Source organism: Egretta garzetta, unplaced genomic scaffold (assembly GCF_000687185.1).
Source record: "Egretta garzetta isolate BGI_Z169 unplaced genomic scaffold, ASM68718v1 scaffold4, whole genome shotgun sequence".
Lineage (NCBI taxonomy): Eukaryota > Metazoa > Chordata > Aves > Pelecaniformes > Ardeidae > Egretta > Egretta garzetta.
In genome coordinates, this window is record NW_009259329.1 from 1,910,282 (window position 1) to 1,930,716 (window position 20,435).

At 44.6% G+C, this 20,435-nt stretch overlaps 1 protein-coding gene across 4 annotated transcripts; it reads left to right on the top strand.

Moving 5' to 3' along the window:
• The first annotated feature begins 575 nt into the window (after positions 1-575).
• TMEM38A (transmembrane protein 38A) lies at positions 576-13,604 on the top strand. Of its 4 annotated transcripts, none has more exons than XM_035892332.1 (7): positions 576-931; positions 1,321-1,399; positions 1,772-1,928; positions 2,505-2,689; positions 3,305-3,392; positions 3,507-3,624; positions 3,944-6,673. In XM_035892332.1, the coding sequence occupies exons 3-7, from the start codon at positions 1,783-1,785 to the stop codon at positions 4,178-4,180; spliced, it is 774 nt and encodes a 257-aa protein (XP_035748225.1). In that variant the 5' UTR covers positions 576-931; positions 1,321-1,399; positions 1,772-1,782; the 3' UTR covers positions 4,181-6,673. The 4 variants fall into 4 exon arrangements, 3 of the variants coding, with proteins under 3 accessions (XP_035748225.1, XP_035748226.1, XP_009634998.1); XR_004841709.1 differs by lacking the exon at positions 576-931 and adding an exon at positions 10,264-13,604 and having other exon boundaries at positions 1,140-1,399; positions 3,944-6,239; XM_035892333.1 differs by lacking the exon at positions 1,321-1,399.
• The last annotated feature ends 6,831 nt before the right edge of the window (positions 13,605-20,435 follow it).

Sequence of the window (20,435 nt, forward strand, 5' to 3'; positions counted from 1 at the left end):
TTCCGAATTCCGTCTCCTCTGTGTATTTTTGATAGAGCGTACGCTCTTCGTGCTCTGTTTTGAACAGTTTCAGTGCCTGATGAGTGAGGAGACAAAAAACCCAAACCAACGCACTCTGGTCTGATTTTTAAATCCTCCAGCTGTGGGGTCTCTGCGCTGGACAATGCACATCCCGTTCTATTTAAATTCCATGTAAACACAAGTGCTGGGTTTTGGAGGCCCGATCGCTTACAGCTGCCTTCCAGCATTCAGTCCTGAAGGGTGGAGTTAAGAGGCAACCCTTATGAAAACAGCTTTTAAAAATATGTAAGCCCAGTAATCCACTTGGACTGGATAAGGGACAAGACAAGGGGCAATGGCTTTAAACTAAACCAGGGTAGGTTTAGACTGGATCTAAGGAAGAAATTCTTTACACTGAGGGTGGTGAAACACTGGAACAGGTTGCCCAGAGAGGGGGTGGAGGCCCCATCCCTGGGAACATTCCAGGCCAGGTTGGACGGGGCTGTGAGCAACCTGATGTGGTTCAAGGTGTCCCTGCTCCTGCAGGGGGGTTGGGCTGGGTGACCCCTGGGGGTCCCTTCCCACCCAAAACATTCGATGATTCTATGATTCTATGATAAGGCTGGGGTGTACTTTTCACTAGATGCCTCCACTGCTTCATCCCACAGCCCCTCTGCTGAAGATCAGGGTCAGGACAGTCACGTCCTGTTTCCTCCTTGGAGACAGCATGGCTTCATGGAGCCAAAGAAAAACAAGCGTTACTAAATTTAAGCCTCAAGCTAAACTCCGGGTTCCTATAGAACCATCTTCATACCATGGCCGTTGCAGCTGTCTCCCTTCCACTGTGTTTTCAGCTGGTTCAAATGCCTTTCGGGATGGAGGAGCTCGGGCAGTCACAGTTTCAGCACATGCTGATTCACTGCTGTTTAAGGTAGGCCGCTGTTAGCAATGTTGACATAACATTTTAGCGTTCTCCCTTTTGACTGCCTGTTACTGGCTTACTGAACAGCGGTCGGTGTCTGAAACGCTGCACAAAGGACTCCGGAGCAGTTTAAGGCCATGGAACAATCTTAGAGAACTGATGCTCTTGAGAGGCTTCCTTGAAGAAGTCCAGCGGTGGATGAAAATGGCTAGAAGAGTACAAAAAAAGGCAAGAGAAGGTTGTGGGAGGAGACCATGCTGTATTTCCAAATAGTAACACTGTTTTAAGATCTAGTTGTATTTTCAGAGGGCATTGCCAAACTAGTACAGGAGCAGGGAAGAATCCTCAAATCCTCTTCTTTCAAATAGATATTAAGAATTACTGTTCTATTTTTACAGGTTATCTTATGAATGAAAGAGCTGAACAGATTGTTCATGAATTCTAGAGGGCACCTAGGTTGAAGCCATGGAGAGAATGGTACTAGTATGCACTTTATTTTTAGACTGTAAAAAGACATTGATTTCAAGGGAAAAAATTGTTCTTTCTGATTGCAGGAAGTAGCAGCAAATGCAGGAGATAAACTCTTAGGCAATTCATAAACTCCTAATGACTCGGTTCATTTCAAACCTTACAGGGGGCCGCAAGCTGTGATCACACACATCATTTCCTGACGATATCTGGTACATGGCCAGGCTTCACAGAATGCCCACTGTTGTAGCTTGTTTTACAAGCACTTTGCTGTGACTTATTTTGTTGGGAGACCATGCACCACAAGCCTCTTGCTTCGAGGGTCTTGAAGTTTCTGCTTATTTGCTGAATCCGGCTTCTCATGTGGAATTTGCTTCACAGGAGCTGTGGAGATGTCTCGTAAGAGCCCTTTTGCCTCCTGGCTTTGTGCGATGCTGCACTGCTTTGGAAGTTACATACTGGCTGATCTGTTACTTGGAGAATCACCTATTGATTACTTCAGTAATAACTCCAGTGTCATCCTGGCCACAGCAGTCTGGTGAGTCTTTTTGCGCGTCACCTAATTTAATTAAGCACGAGACGCCGCTGGCTGTGTACGAAACCCCCCCCAGTGTGAAGGGAGGTATTGCGATTGTGTGACATGCGTTATCTTGCTTGGATTAACTGGGGAAAGAAGAGGTGGGGTGAGGTAGTCTTTGAGTCTTTTGTATTCCTAGATCTAGTTTCCAGTTTTCTGACCAGTTGTCTAACGCTTTGGGTTGGGTCCAGGCCAATCGCCGGGTATTTCTATTCATAGCTGCCGCAGCTGAACCGTGGCCAAACAGCAAAAGCAGCGTGCGCTGCACTGTTACCACATATAGTAGAGGAGTGGCACACACTCAAGATTTGGGGGCATTTTATTCATCGTGTTAGTGAAATGTGCGCAAATTAACCAGTTACTCCAAGCTTAATTTCCTCGGTGCGTATGGGTTCTACGTGCTTTTGCATGACAGAACCAGCATTTCCTTTGCCCTGACGTAATTCAGGCTAACACCGTGGTACTCTTAATCCTCGATATATGTCCCAGATCAGGACAGACCAATGGGTCCTTAAACTCTTTGTGGTTTAATTCCAGGTATTTGATATTCTTCTGTCCCATGAACCTCTTCTACAAGTGCGTTAGCTTTCTGCCTGTGAAGCTCATCTTTGTGGCAATGAAGGAGGTGGTCAGAGTTCGCAAAATTGCAGCTGGGGTCCACCACGCTCATCACCGTTACCACCACGGGTGGTTCATTATGATGGCTATCGGATGGGTCAAAGGTGAAATGTCAGATTCTCTTCTGCAGCAGGGAGGCACCCAGCCCTGTGGGGAGGGACGGGAGAAGCTGTGAGTGAGGCTTAAGGTGACCCCACCACCGAGCGCTGACCGGCAGGGCTGGTTAGTGGATGTGGTCAGCTGGCTTCAATCCATCGAGTTCCCTAGAGCGCAGGGGTTTGTTCATACTTGCAGAAGGGCTGTCAGCTGAATCATCATCTAACTTCAATGGAGGCATGAGGAACAGGAGTCACTCTGAAATGTGGGTGTAGAATTCAGGAATTCTTTATTCTTTCTCCTGTGTTCTACTGTCTCTGGCCTCACCCGTATCTTTTCAGGGGGGGTTCTTCCTTTAGCTTTTCTTTGGAGCAAGCATTTGAGCATCAGTAAATGGAACAGAGGCAAATGCCCTTTCCTTGCATCAAGAATCGCTTCATAGAAAGTCTAGAAAGTGTTTGCCCTGCTCTGTTGTTTTAGGCTAACTTCCTTCACATTTGGGAAGCATGTCATGGACATTTTGTTCCCTTTAGGTTATCCTTATCCCTTGGGGGTCTAGAAGAGACAGCAGAGCTCTCTTCTGCTGTGGCACTTCTAAGCTGTTCATGTTTACTGCTTCACAGGTTCTGGTGTTGCCTTGATGTCTAACTTTGAGCAACTGCTGCGTGGGGTCTGGAAGCCAGAAACAAACGAGATTCTTCGTATGTCCTTGTAAGTAGGTAGCCTGTAAATTCTCTGTCAGACCAAAAATGGAATTTAAAGAACCATTCAGGACTGGATGCAAACGATGCAAGCCGCCTAGAAAACTTTTTCTTTCTCTTCTAGCCCTACAAAGGCTAGTCTGTATGGCACAGTCCTCTTCACTCTGCAACAAACTCACTGGCTCCCCGTCTCTGAAGCCAACCTCATCTTCTTTTTCACCATGTTCATGATAGTTTGCAAGGTAAGTTTACAGCAGGTTTGCTGCTATAACAAATGTACAGAACCAGAGAAAGGGTACAGAGTTATACTGAGGGTGCTCACCTTCCTAAGCCACTACTGAAGGCATTGGCTGTACGTACCAGGGAAGATCTGCTCAGGAAATTATAGGCTAAATTCTCTGTCATAGAGGCAATATGGTTCTTGTGATCCTTGTGACAGAGCCTTCAGTCCTGTAGCAATAGGGGCTTTTATCTGGGGTAAGTGGAACGCTCCTTGCTAGTTAGTATTTCATAGCTGGTGTACGTGATCTTTAACTTTAAGTATTCATTGTTGCATGGCAGGTTTTCATGACGGCAACTCACTCTCACGCCTCACCTTTTGCTCCGGTGGAAAGCTTCCTCTGCCCAGTTTTCTTTGGCTCTGTTTCCAGTGGACACAGTAGTCATCATCATCATCATCATCACCATGATCAGCATGGGGCCTCCCATGAGGCTTCCCATCCTCCGCCTCCTCCTGCAAAGTCAAAAGAGGAGCTAAATGAAGGCACAAGGAAACGGAAAGCAAAAAAAGCTGAATAAAAAAGTAGGCACGCAGTAAATAGGCCAAGAAAATTCTTCCAGAGCTGAGTCTCAAAGCCAGCTGTGACCTCCTTTATCCTCCAGTCCTTCTCTCTCAGACTCCAGAGAAGAGGTGGAAGCCAAGACACTGCCAGGCGGGTCCCTGCATTTCATTTGTGCTCTCTGTGCTGCTGCTTGCTTCTTGGTCTCTGTCTCTCTAGTCTGATCATATTTTCAGGGATTTGTAGATTTGTGCCAGGATGATAAGTGGGTGCCAGTTCCCAAGCTGTCAGCAATTATGATGCAGCATTTTCAATTGACAAAAAAATCTTTCACTGTGTTTGTTTATGAATGGAGGTAATGGTTTGTGCTTCTGCAACTCATAAGTTCCTTTGAGTTTTCATTGACCTTTTTGATGTCTACTAAAACAACAAACTGTTTAGACACAATCAATGTGGAAATTGGATTTCATACTCAAGGAAATTAAATGGTCTCATATGAGCCTGATCTGATTTTTCCTAGCTCCCACATCTGCCATATCTCCAACTAATGTGACATTTTATATGCAATAAGGACATCGACTCTGGTGTCCTGGCTGAACTCCGTTTCTCTCACCTCAGTTCCCTCCGATTCCTAATGGACAGAGCTAAGTCTGGGTTTGCAAGAGCTTTGAAGCTGTGAAATGCTCCGAGTACGATGTATTGGTACTGTTGTTATTCTAAACTGTTGTGTAGCGTTGCTGCACGTTGTTAATAACGGCGTGTCCCACCTCAAACCTGATCATATTGAACTAGGGAAGAAGCATGGTTCTGGTTTGTTTGTAATCCTGTGGGACACAAGAAGGGTGTGTGAGTGTAAATAAGTATTTATTACTATTTATTTATAATTGCCAGGGCACCGAATTCATGGACCTGAAACTGGCTTTTTAAAATGTTGCATCTTTATATAGACAATTGGATACTTTGAAGTTCGGTCCTAAGCCTGCAGCTACATGCTGGCCTGTGCTCGAAGCAGGGATTTTGGTGTGCTAAAGGACAGCCTGAATGCTCAACTGGATGCAGGAAGGAACATTTCCTATATTCTTAAGTTAAGATATAAAGGCTGAAGAAGCGGATTTCACACCAGCTGATTAAACCTACTTTAAAGGACTGATAAAAGTGCGCCAGCTGAAGATACTGATTGTAGGTTTGTAGGTTCTTTGTAGGTTCCTTACAGCCAAACCACCGGTCTGTGAAAGCAGCTTGTGCCCAATGAGTGAGGAAGAATATGAAATGCCTTGCATGGCTCAGGGAGGAGTCTGTCAGTCCGTTCATGTTCTGCTTAGTGAATACTGGCTTTTAGACTAGTTTTAAGCTGTTCTTATACCTGATTTTGTTCTTAAAAGTGTCATCTTAAGCATTGTACCCAAAAGGTCAGAACTTGTTCTGAGGTTTTTTTAATTGCCAAGGGCTGGGATCGCTGCGGTGAAAATGGTGTGCATGGGGATGTAGCCCTGGGCTCTCAGTTGAGCGGGATGTTGCCATCCCTAGCAATAACGTTTGCTGCTGTCATCTGGCAACTGGGAATATAAATAGGAGAATGTAAGAAAAGCTTTTGTGTGTGTGTGTGTGTCCCCATTCAAAATTGACGGTCAATTAAAAAAAAAAAATTTAAAAATTCCTTGTATACAACCAGATGAAAGCCAGTACAAAAGGTCAAATGATTTGTGGGCTTGGGTTTTGACAGTGCCTTAATTTTGTGAGTTTGCCTCCCCTTCAGTAGAAAACAGGAATTCTGACAACTCCACTGTCTGGTTTTGCAGATACTGGTCTACTGAAACCTGATGTATCACTAGCATGCACAAGACTATAAATGTTTCATGAGATGTCTGATTCAAGGGGAATTTTGTTTTATAAAAGCCGTCAACAAATAAAAATTGTGAAGTGACTCTGACTGTAACCACTGGCACTTGAGGCAACGTGCGTGTTTCTTTTACTCTAGCCAGACTCAGAAGCCACAGGCTCCTCGATCCACTTAAAGTCTCCTCGGCCTGATGACAAAGTGATTCTAACTGAAGATCAAACTTTGATATGTCCCACAGGTTTGCCTGAGCAGGAATAACATGGTACAAGGTCCATTGCTTTTGTTGTATTTGTAGTGTTGTCATCCAAGCAGACTTTGAGATTGCAGGGAGGGAAATAAGGAAACTTCCTTCGGCGTTTATACCAGCTGGCTGTCTTTCCTTTTGTCACTGTAACAGGAAGGAGGACATTCACCTAGGGCAGGTAAATATACACACACAATTCTAGCATATATATATGTATATGAAGTCTCAGTATTTCTACTTAAAACTAAAAAAAATCAAAATGCTTTGAATAAGTGTGAATATTTACTTAGCATGGTACTGTTAGCTGCTTTCTAAGTGCCAGAGTCCTTGCGCTTCAAAGTCTTTCAGATTAAGTCAAATCATAGCTGCTAACCAAGAACAGATAGGAGAAATATTCCGAGAGATGTTAAAATTAAAGCTCTGTACACCTTCCAAGTACCTTATCTGGAATGGGATTAGCGTTGAGAAGACAACTGCCATAAAGGAGAGTCAGAAGTTTCATTTAGTGAAGCCTTTCATAGTGAGAGATAAAGAACCGTCCTTGAATTTCCATGGCTCAGCACTGGTAGTCTTTGGTACAATTCCAGACAGGCATCCTTCATCCCAAGAAGCAAAGATGGATCTTTCAATAAGCAGCAAGTTTTAACCATTCTTGCAGGGACAGAGGGTTCCACAGGGCTGCTGCTACACTTCTGGGAAGCCCTAATTTACCTGTACGTATGCTTCTTCCTTAAGACTTTGCTCCAATCAGAATGAAAATGGTAGCTGGGCGTTTCCTAGAGGGATGGAGCAAGCTGCTTCCATGGCACAGAGATGGGAGTGATGGGGAAAACACGACGCAGCCCATCTACCTGGCTCACAGGACCTGCAAAGGGCTATTTATTTTCTGAAGGGTTTTGCTTGTCTCCCCCCAGATCTAACTCTTTTAAAATGTTTATTAATACTCCTTAATTTATCAGAGCAGTTGAGAATACAAGTTGCTTTGGAGTGTGGGATTTGAAGTCTCTGTATGACCCAACCAATGAAAAAAGGGATCAGTGCAAGCTTTGAAAAAAACCTCAAAAAAAGCGCACTAGAACGTTTGATGTGGTTTAACCACTCTCCTCTCCCGTGACATCCATTTCAGTGTTAGGAATAAATTTTGCTCAGGACCTGGATGGAACAAGAAACAAGAGCAGACTGATGAGAGGAGGTATTTTGTGTGCTTTGAAAAATCCTACGACGTCTCAAGAGTCCCATGCTGTGCTGGCTGTGCAGAATGTTCCCGGCTCCAAACTCTGCCGCAGCACAGGGCAGGAGAGAAGCTTAGACTTCCACGGGACAGACGTCATTCCCTCCAAAGATGTTCTGATCTGATAACTCCTGATACTCTAGTCAGATGCAGCTAAGTTTAGCAATAGGTTTAATCCTCAAAGAGGCCCTGGTTGCCTGATGGAAAAAGCAAAGTGTTTCAGTTGCTGCTGTCAGCATTTCCTGTTGATTGACAGGTTTCCCTTTTCTGTTACACAGAATGAGCCAAACCCAGTGTCCACAGCTTTTTCACAGTTGCAGATCAACTTCACAGATAGGGAAAGCTCTGCAGCCCTTACTGTGTTCATAGAAAAAAAAACCCCATAGGATAATTTTACAGAAAACATTAATAATTCTTCACAGTAAATGAACTGAAGTAAAAAACACAGGAGGCCAAAGGACGGAATTTCTATGCTGAAAAGCTTGTGTGAGAAAGGGCAAAGCCAATCCAACAGAGTGCCAAGCTAGAGCAACCGGTGTTCCTGTGTTCCCCTTTTCCTTTTATTATTAACGCCAGCATGTACATTCTTCCACATTTTGTCCAATGAGTAACCAAATTATATAATCCAGCTAAGCGGAAAGACCCAGAGGATAAGGATGGATGTTACCTTGGCCATCTCCTGAGCAGCAGAGAAGTTGGTCCTTTTAACGCTTGCCAGGTGATGAGCAGCCAAACGCCTGCTGCTTCTTCCTGCAGCCCGTTTCATGGCTGTACGGTGCTTTAAAGGTGCAAAGCACTAGATCAGTGCCGAGAGTGTCAGTCTAAATAGCACATGGAGCACATAGAAGCATTCAAAATTACAGCTTTATGCATTTCACAGTCGCGCATCTTTATTTGGGCCCCTAACTATAATTGTCTGCTTTACGGTTCTCGTGCTATTCTTTAAAGGACCTCGCTGGCTACCGTAAGACACGAGACTGATGATTATATGGAAGGTAAGGCTGGCACAGCATGGCATTTCCTACCACCTTAGATATCCAGCATTTTCCCGCAGCAAGGCTTTTTCTCTCAAGATATCTTAGTTCTTTACCAAACTAATGAGAAATCAGAAGATACATTTATGAAAGATTTTCTAGAAAGCTCACAAAGGTAGTTTGGATTTAATATGAGCTTCTTCCATCTCTACAAAGACAGGACACTGACAAGGCAAACTACTAGCAATGGAGAAAATACACTGTCGATACCAGAGATGAGGTATTTGCCTCTTTAGGATGCTCTTGCTATTGGCCCCAGGGAGACCTGGTTTGTCCCATGTGCCCATCCACAGTAAGGAAAGGCCAATTAAAGGGGTTTGCATTTCATCAGACACCAACAGTGTGGTTCTTGGTAAACACCCACAATATTACCTTCCAGCTAAGAATTTAATCCTGCTCTCATGTGGTCTGTAAGGCAGCGGTCTGTGAGCAAGCTGTTGGGGGATGATGGCTCACGGAACAGACAGACGGTGAGAACACAAGTTCCCTATCGTGTCAGAGCCCACGCTGCCATCGTGACTCACAGTTGCTACTCACTTCAGCTCTGTGATGACATTTCTGACAAAAAGGAGATGTCAATAGTGCTAAGATCAACATTCACAAATATCTTTCAGCCTGGTCTCTCTTTTACACTGGTGCATTTGCATCTTTCACACATTATCTCCAGAAAAAGTACCATTTATAATATTTCTATAATGACTCTTAGTGGTTTCCTTTATGTTCCAAAAGAGAATTTGGGGAGGAAATTTTTTAGAGAGCTTGCAGGTGTAACCTAGGAAGAATCAGTGTGAGACAGTTGATTTCACTGTAGCTTTAGGGCACAGGTAGGCTATAGATGTGGAATGCAGGAAAACAGGTCTGGTATGTTTTGAGGCTTGAACATTTTTATACCCTGAAGAAATCCACAATGTTCCTGGAAAAGATTTGATTGGTTGATTTTGTTTGGTTTTGATCTGCAAATTACAGAAAGCTCACCAGAAACCTGAACACACATAAATTATCCCAAGCCCCTGATGCTTCTCAAGCGAGCTGGCAGATCTTGACTTGCCAAAAAAAGATCTGCTAGCTGGGGACTTCTGGTCCCACTGCAACCAACTGCTTGAATCAGCGAGCGAGCTAATTTTCTTTCATTTGTTAGTGACAAGAATTGGTGCAACCAGCAATAATGACAGGTACACGCAGTGTGAGATGCATATAGTACGTCACAGATTGTGGCACCTTGAAGAACAGTCTAAAAATCCATGCCTTTAGAGTCCTAATGTTGGCTTAAATTAGATTTAGACTAATGTAGGCTAAACCCTAATGCAGGCTGTCCGTAATGTTTGTCTCTTAAGGTAAGACGATTCATCTCCCTGTCTCTTTGATTTATGATAGATGAGGATGTTGGTTAATCTCTTATTTGGCTAGATGACTGTGGAGATTATTTAAGTATTGTCTGCAAAAGGAAGCCATAAATACAGATTACTAATTTTTCTTTAATTATTCCTCCCTATGCCAGAGGGATACAGAGGGAGGACAGACGAGGATAGACACCAGCCTCTTAAATCTCATTTCATGAGAGAAACAGAAAAACCACAGCAGCTGGTCTAGCTGATACTGGTTTTCTCTGACATGCTCAGTTCAGTTTCCTGGAAAAGGCAAAAAGCAACAGAAATTGTAGATTATGGTCTCCCACAAGAAAATGTGGAAGCAGAAGGTGGTTCTGAGTGAGTGAATCTGCTTTGCTGGTACAGCACCATCTCTGTTTCCACAGGACACGGAGAAAGCAGCATTTCTTATGGGAAAAGTGATACTGAACAAATACAGAAACACCTATTGAAGCAAAAGGAAACGGCACGTGAAGTGCTGTGAATACTGGAAAACAGACCAGCATGGAAGGCAGACACTGAGAAGCATGCTCTGAACGTGAGGTGGAGACACCTATTCCAACAGGGCCTCTGCCGAGAGGGCTGCAGCAGTTACCTCCTCTCCCTGTGCATTCCAAGGGCATTTGGACAAAGATGTTATTTTTCCACTTGTTCTCTGTGGATAGCTTCCATTTCCTGCCTTTGAGCTTGTAAATTATTCAATTTTTCTTTCTACCTTTTCCCATGTGCTGTTTTTTTGGGGATGGTACCCCCGTCCAGACGTAGCCATAAAGTAGTAAATATTTCTTGTGCACAGTTTAAACGCCTTAGTAAATTCACCCTTGCACAGCTTGACAGAAGGCAAAGGGTGACAGGGCATAGGCATAGTCCCTGGGTATTAAGGAACCTACCTTAAATGGCTGAGTGCCTGAACCGTAAGTGATAGTAGTACAGGTAGGCTTACCCGATGCTAAAATACACAGATGAGTATTTCTAAAATAGTCAAGGGTAGCGAACAAAGGGACCTCAGGTGTACACACAGCACCTGCAGGGAGCACATTTAGTGTCTTCAAAAAAGATCCTGGGGATTCTGCCCAAGTGACAAACACCGGTTGCTATAGAGATATCTGTCCTCTTCAAATACAGACGGATCGCTCCAGGACGCGGTGAAGTTTCACTGCATCTCAGTGCAGACAGTCAATCATCTCCTACTGTCCCTGTCAAAGTAGCTGAAATTTTCCCAGGCTTTCCTTAAAAGAAGGAGCTTTCTGGAGAGCAGCACCACTGACGTGTTCAGTGCCGTTAGTCATCTCCTCTCTAACGAGCAGTCTCTGCTGGGGAGAACTCAGGGAATCCAGATACACGCCGGGATCTTCTCTGTGGGAAGATGGTTCCTCTTCCGTTCCAGCCCTCCAGCAACATTCATCAGCTCAGTTTTTTCAGGTAAATAAGCTGAAAAATCCAGGTCCTCTCTCTGCTAGAGTCTGCAAAGCGTTACGATGTGGTGAGACCACTGTGCTTGGCAGAGAAGCTGTAAGCTTGCAGCTTCATTTGAAAGTGAAGATGCCTATAATCTGCTGCCTTTTATATACAGCTTTATTCTGTCCCACCCAATTTGCACTTGGAACATGTCAGAGATGGCAGAATTCTGCATTAATTCAGGAACTAACGGCATTTGCAGTGAAGCCAAATTCAGCCTAGGCACTACTGTGCAACAGCAGCTCAGTGCAGCGCAATGCTGGTCTGCACACCACACAGCAAAGCATGCAGGCTTTCTCCAAACCCCGAGCAACACACATTTGATTCCCATCCACCACTGTAACAGCAAGAAATATTTGTGAAGAACTTCTCTTCTTGGACAATATCCAACTATTTCCCACTTCCTCTGCCTACTGGGACACAGTTGCCAGACTGAGCTCCTAAAGTAACTGGCAGTGGGTAGCAATGACTCAGATTTTCAGGAATTACAAAACTCCATTTCCCCTTCTTCTGAAAATCATTCACCCTGTCTCCATTTTTAAATAAGAAAACATAGGCTTAGATGGGCTCTCAATTGCACAAAAAGTGCCTTCCAAAGAAAGCAAACACTGCAGCATCCCCCCCAGTAGGAGATAACACGATGAATATGCTGTTTGGACAGTGAGGTGTTTCCAGCCTAAGCATTTACAGGTCAGAATTTACAGAAATGGTTACAGCTGCAGTTTCTGGAAGGAATGCATGAGAACTGCAGACAACCTGAAAGTAGCAGGCATATGAGGACACAGCTGGTGTTAAGATTTTATTTGCAACACCTGTCCAAGTTGTGGTAGACCTCCTGTATTTTCAGGAACGGTTTTGGGATGAAGGATGTGATTGGATTTTTAGAAAAAAAAAAAAGACAGGATTGTAAGTCAAACCCACTCTCTCACTGCAAAGTTTGGAATTCATGTGGGCTGGAGTGTAAAGCGATACAAGGATTTCCCGTAACTACTGCAACCTTCGTGAGAGCTAATGAATTATTCCAGGGATATTACGCTGAGAGTGCTTGCTCCCCGTTGGACAGTAGTGTAGACACGATAATTCCTAACCCAAGGGAGCCCTCTCCTCGTCTGACACTGGCACAGACTTCATTAGTGATCACTTTTCACTTACAACAGTCCCAAGGAAAGCTGCAGATACAGCCATTCCACGTCCTAATTTTAGCATTCTCTCTTGTACTACTTTATCGCATGATTATGTAGTGCCATGAATGTTTACATAATTTGGGGGAGAGAATATTCCAGTTCAGAAGAAATTACAATCTCACATGACAAAACATACGTAAGGAGAAAAACGTCCTTTATATTCCCCATGTCTTTCAATTTGGCAGGTGTGAAAAGTGCCCGTGAATGTAAGACCCGTGTATTAGGGAACAGCAGAGAGTGCGTGCGTGCAGGCACTGGGCATGAGCACTCATGCTTGTATTCAGGTGCTTACCTTTTCTCCTACTTGCTTTGTCTTAATTTATCTTAAATTTACCTAGTTTGTTGTTTGATTTAATTCAGTGAGTAAGTCACTTAAAAGGTGTCACAAAGATTTTTCTAGAAAGCGGTAATCTCTCTTGTAAAAAGCACAGCAGGGGAAGCAGCCATAAAAATTTCACAGACTTGACTCTGTATGAAAAGATTCCCTGTGGGTAGAATTGCCTTTTATTGTGCCTATTTATCACTGCTGAGATGGCCAACAGTGTGGCTGAGTGGTCCTAAAATAGGACGGAGGATTTGCCGCAGCAAGATGTAAGAAATATACTTTGCTGGATCAATGCTGCTCTGTTGTATTCTGTAACGATGTAATCCAAAATTTCCAGATCCAGAGTTTTCATATTAGCAAATAAAACCACAGTGGGACAAGCCAGTATAGAACCTTGAAAATGCACTCGCATTGGTAATGTAGTAACATGGGCACAAACCTGCAGAGATCTGGAAACCACGGTTTTACAAGACTTAACCACTATGTCATCTATATGAAAATCAACACCCATTAGATGATAGCAACACAAACTGCATTTTTGCTGTAAGGTCTAATGTGACACATAGACAAAGTAAAAACCCAGCTCCAAATTCCTAACTTCTGGTGTGCTGCACAAATCCTTCCATCCAGACATGGCTACAGAGAGACCCTCCTGGAGAAAGCATACCCAGAAGCAGGGCCTAGTGTTTGAGGTAAACCACTTCTCTCCTGCCTGTCCTGTCCAAAGGCCAACAAAACTGTGGGACACAGGAGAAAAAAACCCCAACAAAATGCTCATAGGTTTTCCATCTCTTTAGAAGCCTCCTAGGTGTCAAATACTGCCGTACCAATTTCCTAGAGCTTTTGGATTAAGTATATTTCTATGCTTGAGTTGTATGGATTCCAGTGAAGAGTTAGGTGGCGAAGCATCTTCAAGCACCTGGACATGAGGGTTTACATCATTCTTTTGTTTCTATATTCAATTGGAAGAAAAGTTCATGGCATGTATGAATTCCACTGGATATATGTCAGGGATAGTTGAACTATTTTCACAGAACTTCCAGCATAAAAGGGGCTACTGGAATGTTGGGGATCATTAGCTTCTATGACAGAAGATAGGCTTCAAATGCTGCAGCAAAAAACCTACAGTCTTAAGATTCCTTGTCCTGAAAAACTAAGTTGCTTACTTGGTCATCCATGCTCCAAATCCCTAAGTCTTCACAGGAGAAATCCCTCCTGAGAGATTTTGAACATCTCGGTGCCTCTTGTAGAGTTCCAGTAATTAAAGTTGCGTACCACTAGTGTTCAGACTGATTGAAAAATTAAACACGATAGAATGACTTAATTTTCCCATGTCACTGTTTTTATGATAGTATTGACTAGTTTAAGAATCTTAAAAACAATAGTTTTGTATGGGTAATTGACTTGAGACACACTGTAAAGGCCTGAGGAACAGCTGCTGTAAAGCCCCTTCTCCCCTGTAAAGTCCCTTCTCCTCAACCATGGGGCAGGCTGGGACTTTGCTTGGCTGCCCCCATCCAGCATGGAAGCCACAAGGGTGCCGTGGTCACCAGCAGGTTTTCTGAGCAGCCCTCCCTGGCAATCCTAGGCGCAAAGGCAAGCAGCCAGTCCATGTCCCAGCTGTCACTGCAGAAGCGGTACCTGAATGCCAGACCTTTTTTGCCTGTTGCAGGGACTCCTGGAGGACCACTGTGGGCACCAGACTGTGCCTCGGCTCATTGCAGGGAAGGAATTTGAGGCCCTAACTCTGCAGCTGTCAGGGGACTCTTGCCCAGCTCCTGACATAGTGGTACTGGCAGGATGAGAACGCGCTGCCCACCTGCTATGTGCTGCAGCCGGCTGACGGGGAGCCTGGCATCGCCTGGACAGACGCTTGGCCTCAGCGCTGCGCATGGCAGCCCAGAAGGCAGAGAGGTGCGGGCTGCTCGGCCCAGAGCAGAGGCACTGCTACCACAAATCAGGTGTGTTCCAGCAGGACTGCAATGTCCTTCTAACCAGAGCTGTCAGGGAGAACAGCTCTTTGTTTCAAGACAACACCAGGTTGTATACAACAGGAAAGATGCAGGGAAGGAAGAGACTTGCTAACTTACCTGCTGTATCCTGAGAGGGGAGGTTGGTGCTGACTGGTAAGCAGTAACACACCAAACGATAGAAATGTTTCCCCCAGTCTCCCTGACCACATCCAGGAGTATGCCTAGCTCAGAGGAGATGGGGAATGCTGACCTGCTTGCATCATGTGAAATACAGAAGGACCAAGGGGTGTCACATTCACATTGACGGATGGCTTTTCCTGTGTTCTGTGTCCTCAATACCCAGGAGAGCAACTCATACCTGTAAGCTCTGGAGCAGGGCTTTGTGTCTCCAGACTGGTGGACAGGGTCTGAAATCAGAAGACAATGGAAATAATAAATAATGTTATTCAGTGCTTTCAATGATGACAAAGAGATGTTTGGGGTTTGTTTTTTTTTAAACAGGTATCTCCAAGCAAGGAGATCTGAAGTGATTTTACTAACTTTGTCATGTAGTCTTCATATATGTAAAAGGCTACTGCAACAAGGAAGGAACGAAGTTATTACATCTGCAGAAAGGCAGCCTGCCTTAGATTGTAGCAAGAAAAATTGAGAGTCATGAAAAACATTTCCTACTAACAGGAAGACAATGAAAGTCCTGGAAGGGCTGTCTGGCATACCATGGGATAGCATCTAGCACTGAAGTGCTGAAAGCAAACAGACTAATCCACAAGCCGTGTCTCAACTCCACTCTTCTGGTTACTCCCAGGTAGCCCCTCAGCCACTGTGGTTCCCTGACACTGTTGCAAATCTGAGGAAGTTGAGCCATTTCATTTGCCTAATGCTGGAGGAATTGAGGAGGTAAACTGGGATGTGCTGGGTAAGGACTGGGCAAGAGGGGGTATACAGTGCTCTGCAGAGGCATGCTTCGTGCCTATAGCCACAAGAACGAACCACAACCTTTCTGCGCAGCATCAACAACCACTGTGAGAAGGAAGCTTGAAAAAGAGAAATAAGCTAACTTTTATGAACCGTTATCCTAGAATTATCACCACACTCCTTTAGTAGCTGAAAGAAATTATCTGGATCCTCCAAACACTGAGAAGAAAACATATTAAAAAACCTAACAAAGCTGAAAAATTATCTGGATCCTCCAAACACTGAGAAGAAAACATATTAAAAAACCTAACAAATTAAAAAAATATATATATTTGGAGTGTTTAAGAGGCTAAAGAAGGAACTGTGACAACAGGAGCCCTCCACTTCCTCAGCAGATGCATCCTAGTTCCACTGCAGGTGGCTGTTAATCCTTCTGTCTGCTCCTTCCCCCCAAAACCATTTTTTTATCTCAGTCTTTTCAGAATAACTGCATTCTCAGGGCTGCTGTTCTCTGCTCTAATAGTATTTCTTTCTGCAGGGAATATGAACTGGATCAGCTGTAAAATAACTGCCTCTGGAGCAGAGTGTTGTTGATGATTTGCCATGTGAACTGACTGCATCAGCTCTCCAGACCTACGCCTTACGCGGGGACACTTTCTCTGTTTGAAGCCTGCAGTCAGTAATACACACAGCCCTGAAGGTAACAGCTATGTCAGAGTGACAGAGCGTGACGCAGATGTTTACCAGAGGAAAGAACTGGAATTTTTCTTTCCAAGTAAAAATACTTTTCTGAGGAATTACAGCCAGTGACAAAATTCTCTGTTCTGGGATCCATCAGAAGACTCATAAATGCCTCATTCTGGTAGGGCCTCTGCATGGGAACCTGAGGGTTTTTCTTTGTCGACAGACATTTTGTCTGTTTGATTAGAGCAGTTCACCACAACCAAAGCGTCCGCTGCCCCACATCTAGTAGCAGCACCTCTTAATCACCTGGGCTCCCTAGTTAGCTTTAACGCTTGCAAGAAGAGAGGGCACAAGTGCTGCTCCTCTGTCTTCTCTTCAGAACACCCACTCACTCCTCAGGGGAAAAGTCCTCCCACACCATTACATTTGCCCATGTTTTACGCTGTAGCCTTCCTTATGTTATTCAAGTGCCTGGCCAGATAAGGCCAGCTCAGTTCGTTACATACTGTACGTCACATAAAATACAACTACAGCAGCTCCCACAGGCCCACCACAGTCATGTTCTAAAACGTGGTTTTGTCTCTGCCCTCTTAGGAGCGTAACATACACAGAAGTGTTGGCCAGGCTCCTTTTTTTTGTCCCTTCTTACCCAGAGGTAATTGGGAAGCCGTGCCAGCAGTGGCCAAGCTGGTGCAGTGCCTGTACGCTATCCTGTTCTCATTCCACTGGGTGGATTTCTCCAGCCACCTGGAGGGCCCCTACGCACAACGCTCACCGGATTCCTCAAAGGTAGGATTAGTCCTGGAGAGAGATACAGCCCAAGAATAAATCTAATCATCCATCTGTTATGAATGAGATCCAAGAAACATAATAAATAAATAGAGCAAGAAGGAGAGAGAACATCTATTTCTGTAGAAACACATTTTTTTCCTGTGAGCTTACACAAAGGCAGGAAAAAGGTCCATTTGCCTTTGTGCTCAGTCATGCACCAGTCCCATTCGCAATGGCTTCAACAAATGAGGATAAAGTGGGTCATTTTGTTGTCAGGACAACAAAAGCACACACTGACCTAGATATGTCAGAGGGAACCTAATCTTGCTCTTGGCACAGACTACGGGGTTCAGACAGTACAGGGGGGTTCCAGCTGGGGAAACACAGCATGTGAACAATCTCAGAATGTCTCCTGTCTGTCTGTGGTACCAAGAACAGCCTTTCCTCAGTGGCTCATGGCAGGTGTCACACCACTGGCACTTAGTTCTGATTACTGGCTGCTGGTGGCAGGTTCCCAGGATGGCTCAATGCTTGTCTGGAATATGGACGGTTTTGAGATGCTGCGCGCCCTTCCTGGGCACCCCAGTAAGCCTTCTCCACTTCTTATGGCTGGAAAGCTTTTTTTCGTGTCTGAAAAGAGCTCTGACAGCTTGGAGATCCTTGAGCTGTACACACAGAGACACCTCCCAGCTGCCAACATTCTCCCAATTGCCAAAAGCACTGCGAATCCCTTGTTTTGTGAATCCCTTATTTTATAGCTGAGGTGAGGTGTGCTAAAGTGTTTGGAAAAGGAACCTGTGCTGTTTCAGCTGCCATGGATCACAGTCTGCATATCTGGAATTTGATTTCTGGCAGAGCAAGGTTTATTATCCAAGACACATGTATCAAAGAACAGCCCTCACATCACCTTCTTGTGGATGAGGGGCACATGATTGTGTATTCTTCCTCAGATACAAAGATATGGCCAGTCTTTAACTTAAAGAGTGCTGAAAGAACAAGATTTTCAGAAGTTACAGCCACAATCACAAAGGTTGTAGACAGAGAAGCTACCTCAGGTCTCGCCATCTGTGAGCAGGAGCCAGATGGAATACACAACATCTGGAGCACCATCTCTCGCCAAAGAAAGAGGTAAACAGCCAGCACAGTCCAAAATGCGCAGAATCTAATTAGGCATCTTTCAGAGCAAAGGAAGCAAGTGGGCTGAATAGCTCTAGGTGCTTCAAACATTTGTTTTAGAGCAAGAAGGCAATGTTTTGCTTTCTAGCATTAGGATGTCAACCTTTGACTTTACTTATGTTTCTGTACAAGTTAGTTAAGGTATATTGTTTGATCTCTTAAATAGGACTAAGGAAAAAGTAGCTCAGGCACTGATGACTTCTCCCCCTGCCCCAACTCTTCTCAGGTGTGGAATTTATCAGACCAGGGGTTGCTGACAGACATACCGGATGGCACAGGAGCACCAGTAACACTCTTAGCCCTGTGTGACTGAAACAGTCTCGTTTTGGTCTCCCACAGCGCACTGTATCTAGGAGCGTGGAACCTCATTTACAGCCATCAGCCTTGGCACCTGTCCCAAATACAGGCTGCGTTGCACTGTCCCACGGGGGGAACTGTGTCTATTTTACCCAAACTGAAGACACACATGAAGTCGTCATCTGGAACACCACAGTAGGTGAACTGCATCTCAGAAACACTGCATTAAAGTAAGACGGCATACGGGGTAGGATAGAAACAAAACAACTCGCGGGGGCAGCAAAGGTAGGGTTAGCTTTCTGAGCATACGACAAGCATAGCCAGCTCCTTTCTGCTTTTTCTAAGCATGAGATTTAGGAAAATTTGTTTCAGGCTTGAACAGCTTTTTAATCTCCTCTCCAGAGTTTCTGTCTAGAATAGCTTATTATTATGACAAGGGAAAACTGGAAAATTAATAATATGCAAATTGTTTCACAAATAAAGCAGCCAGTCATGAGCCCCATCGGAGGGAAGACATTCAGGTGCGGTTGGAGTAAGAACGGTCTTGCCCATTTCCTTCTGTTCCACGCTGTGTGACACATTGGACACCTCTGCCCAAGTGAGATGCCTGGAAATAGCTGAGCAAAACCAGCTCCTTTTCACGGGGCTTGTATCTGGAACAGTCCTTGTCTTTCCACTGAACTCCAGGCAGGATGTAGCATGCATCCCACCTCCAGAGTCACAGAAACCAGCCAACAACATGGCAATCAACACGCAGGAAAAGCAGCTTGCCATAGCATATGGTAATTTAGTCCTCGTGCTGGATATTATCCCTGCAGATCCATGTCCAGTGATAGGCAGGCCCACCTACACCTTTAAAACTCAGATTCTTGTCTCTCTGATTTCCAGAGCTGCTGTCCTTGCAGATTAGAGAGTCCTCTGTGGCATGACTAGCGGGGACTTATTCATTTATGACTGCCCTCAGGCCCAAGTGTTTCCTTGGGAAGTTCACAGAAGCCAGATCTCCTGTTTGGAAAGCAGCCATGGAGAGCAGCGGGCACTCAGTGGATCTGAAGATTCCCTAAGGTGCCTCTGGGACTCGGAATTAAAAAAAGGAACACAAGATGTGCTATTGTAAGGTACTAGAGTGGTAAGACTGTCAATAGTTGATTACTGCCCTGAGCTGTCAGGGAAGATCCAAGTGGCAAGAGGAAACAGCCTCAAGTTGTGCCAGGGCAAGTTTAGGTTGGACATTAGGAAAAATTTCTTCACTGAAAGGGTTGTCAAGTACTGGAATGGGCTGCCCAGGGAAAAGCTTGAGTCCTCATCCCTGGAGGGATTTAAAAGATGGGTAGATGTGGTGCCTGGGGACATGGCTTAGAGGTGGACTTGGCAGTGTTAGGATAACAGTTGGACTCAAAGACCTTTAAGATCTTTTCCAACCTAAACAATTCTATGTTTCTATGACAGGATTCCCAGCTTTCAAAGAAAATCCCCAAACCCTGTATGTGGCTGTTCAGACTGACAGGCAGCAAGCTGTTCTCAGCATCTAGGTCTGATTTGAAAGCATCCTTACATCTAGATACACTATCAAGGTGTCAATGCCGTCTAAGTGAATGAGTGCCGTTAACACCACTCTGACACTAAATGCAAGTCATAGGAGTTATTTATCTACAGCTTATTACTGCTCATTTAGTGGGTGCAAGCTAGATGACACAAATCAGTGAAGAGAATGAGACTTCTCGAGTTAACAATAGCAACAGAAGGGATAAATTGGGGCAGCTCAGGAGAATCCA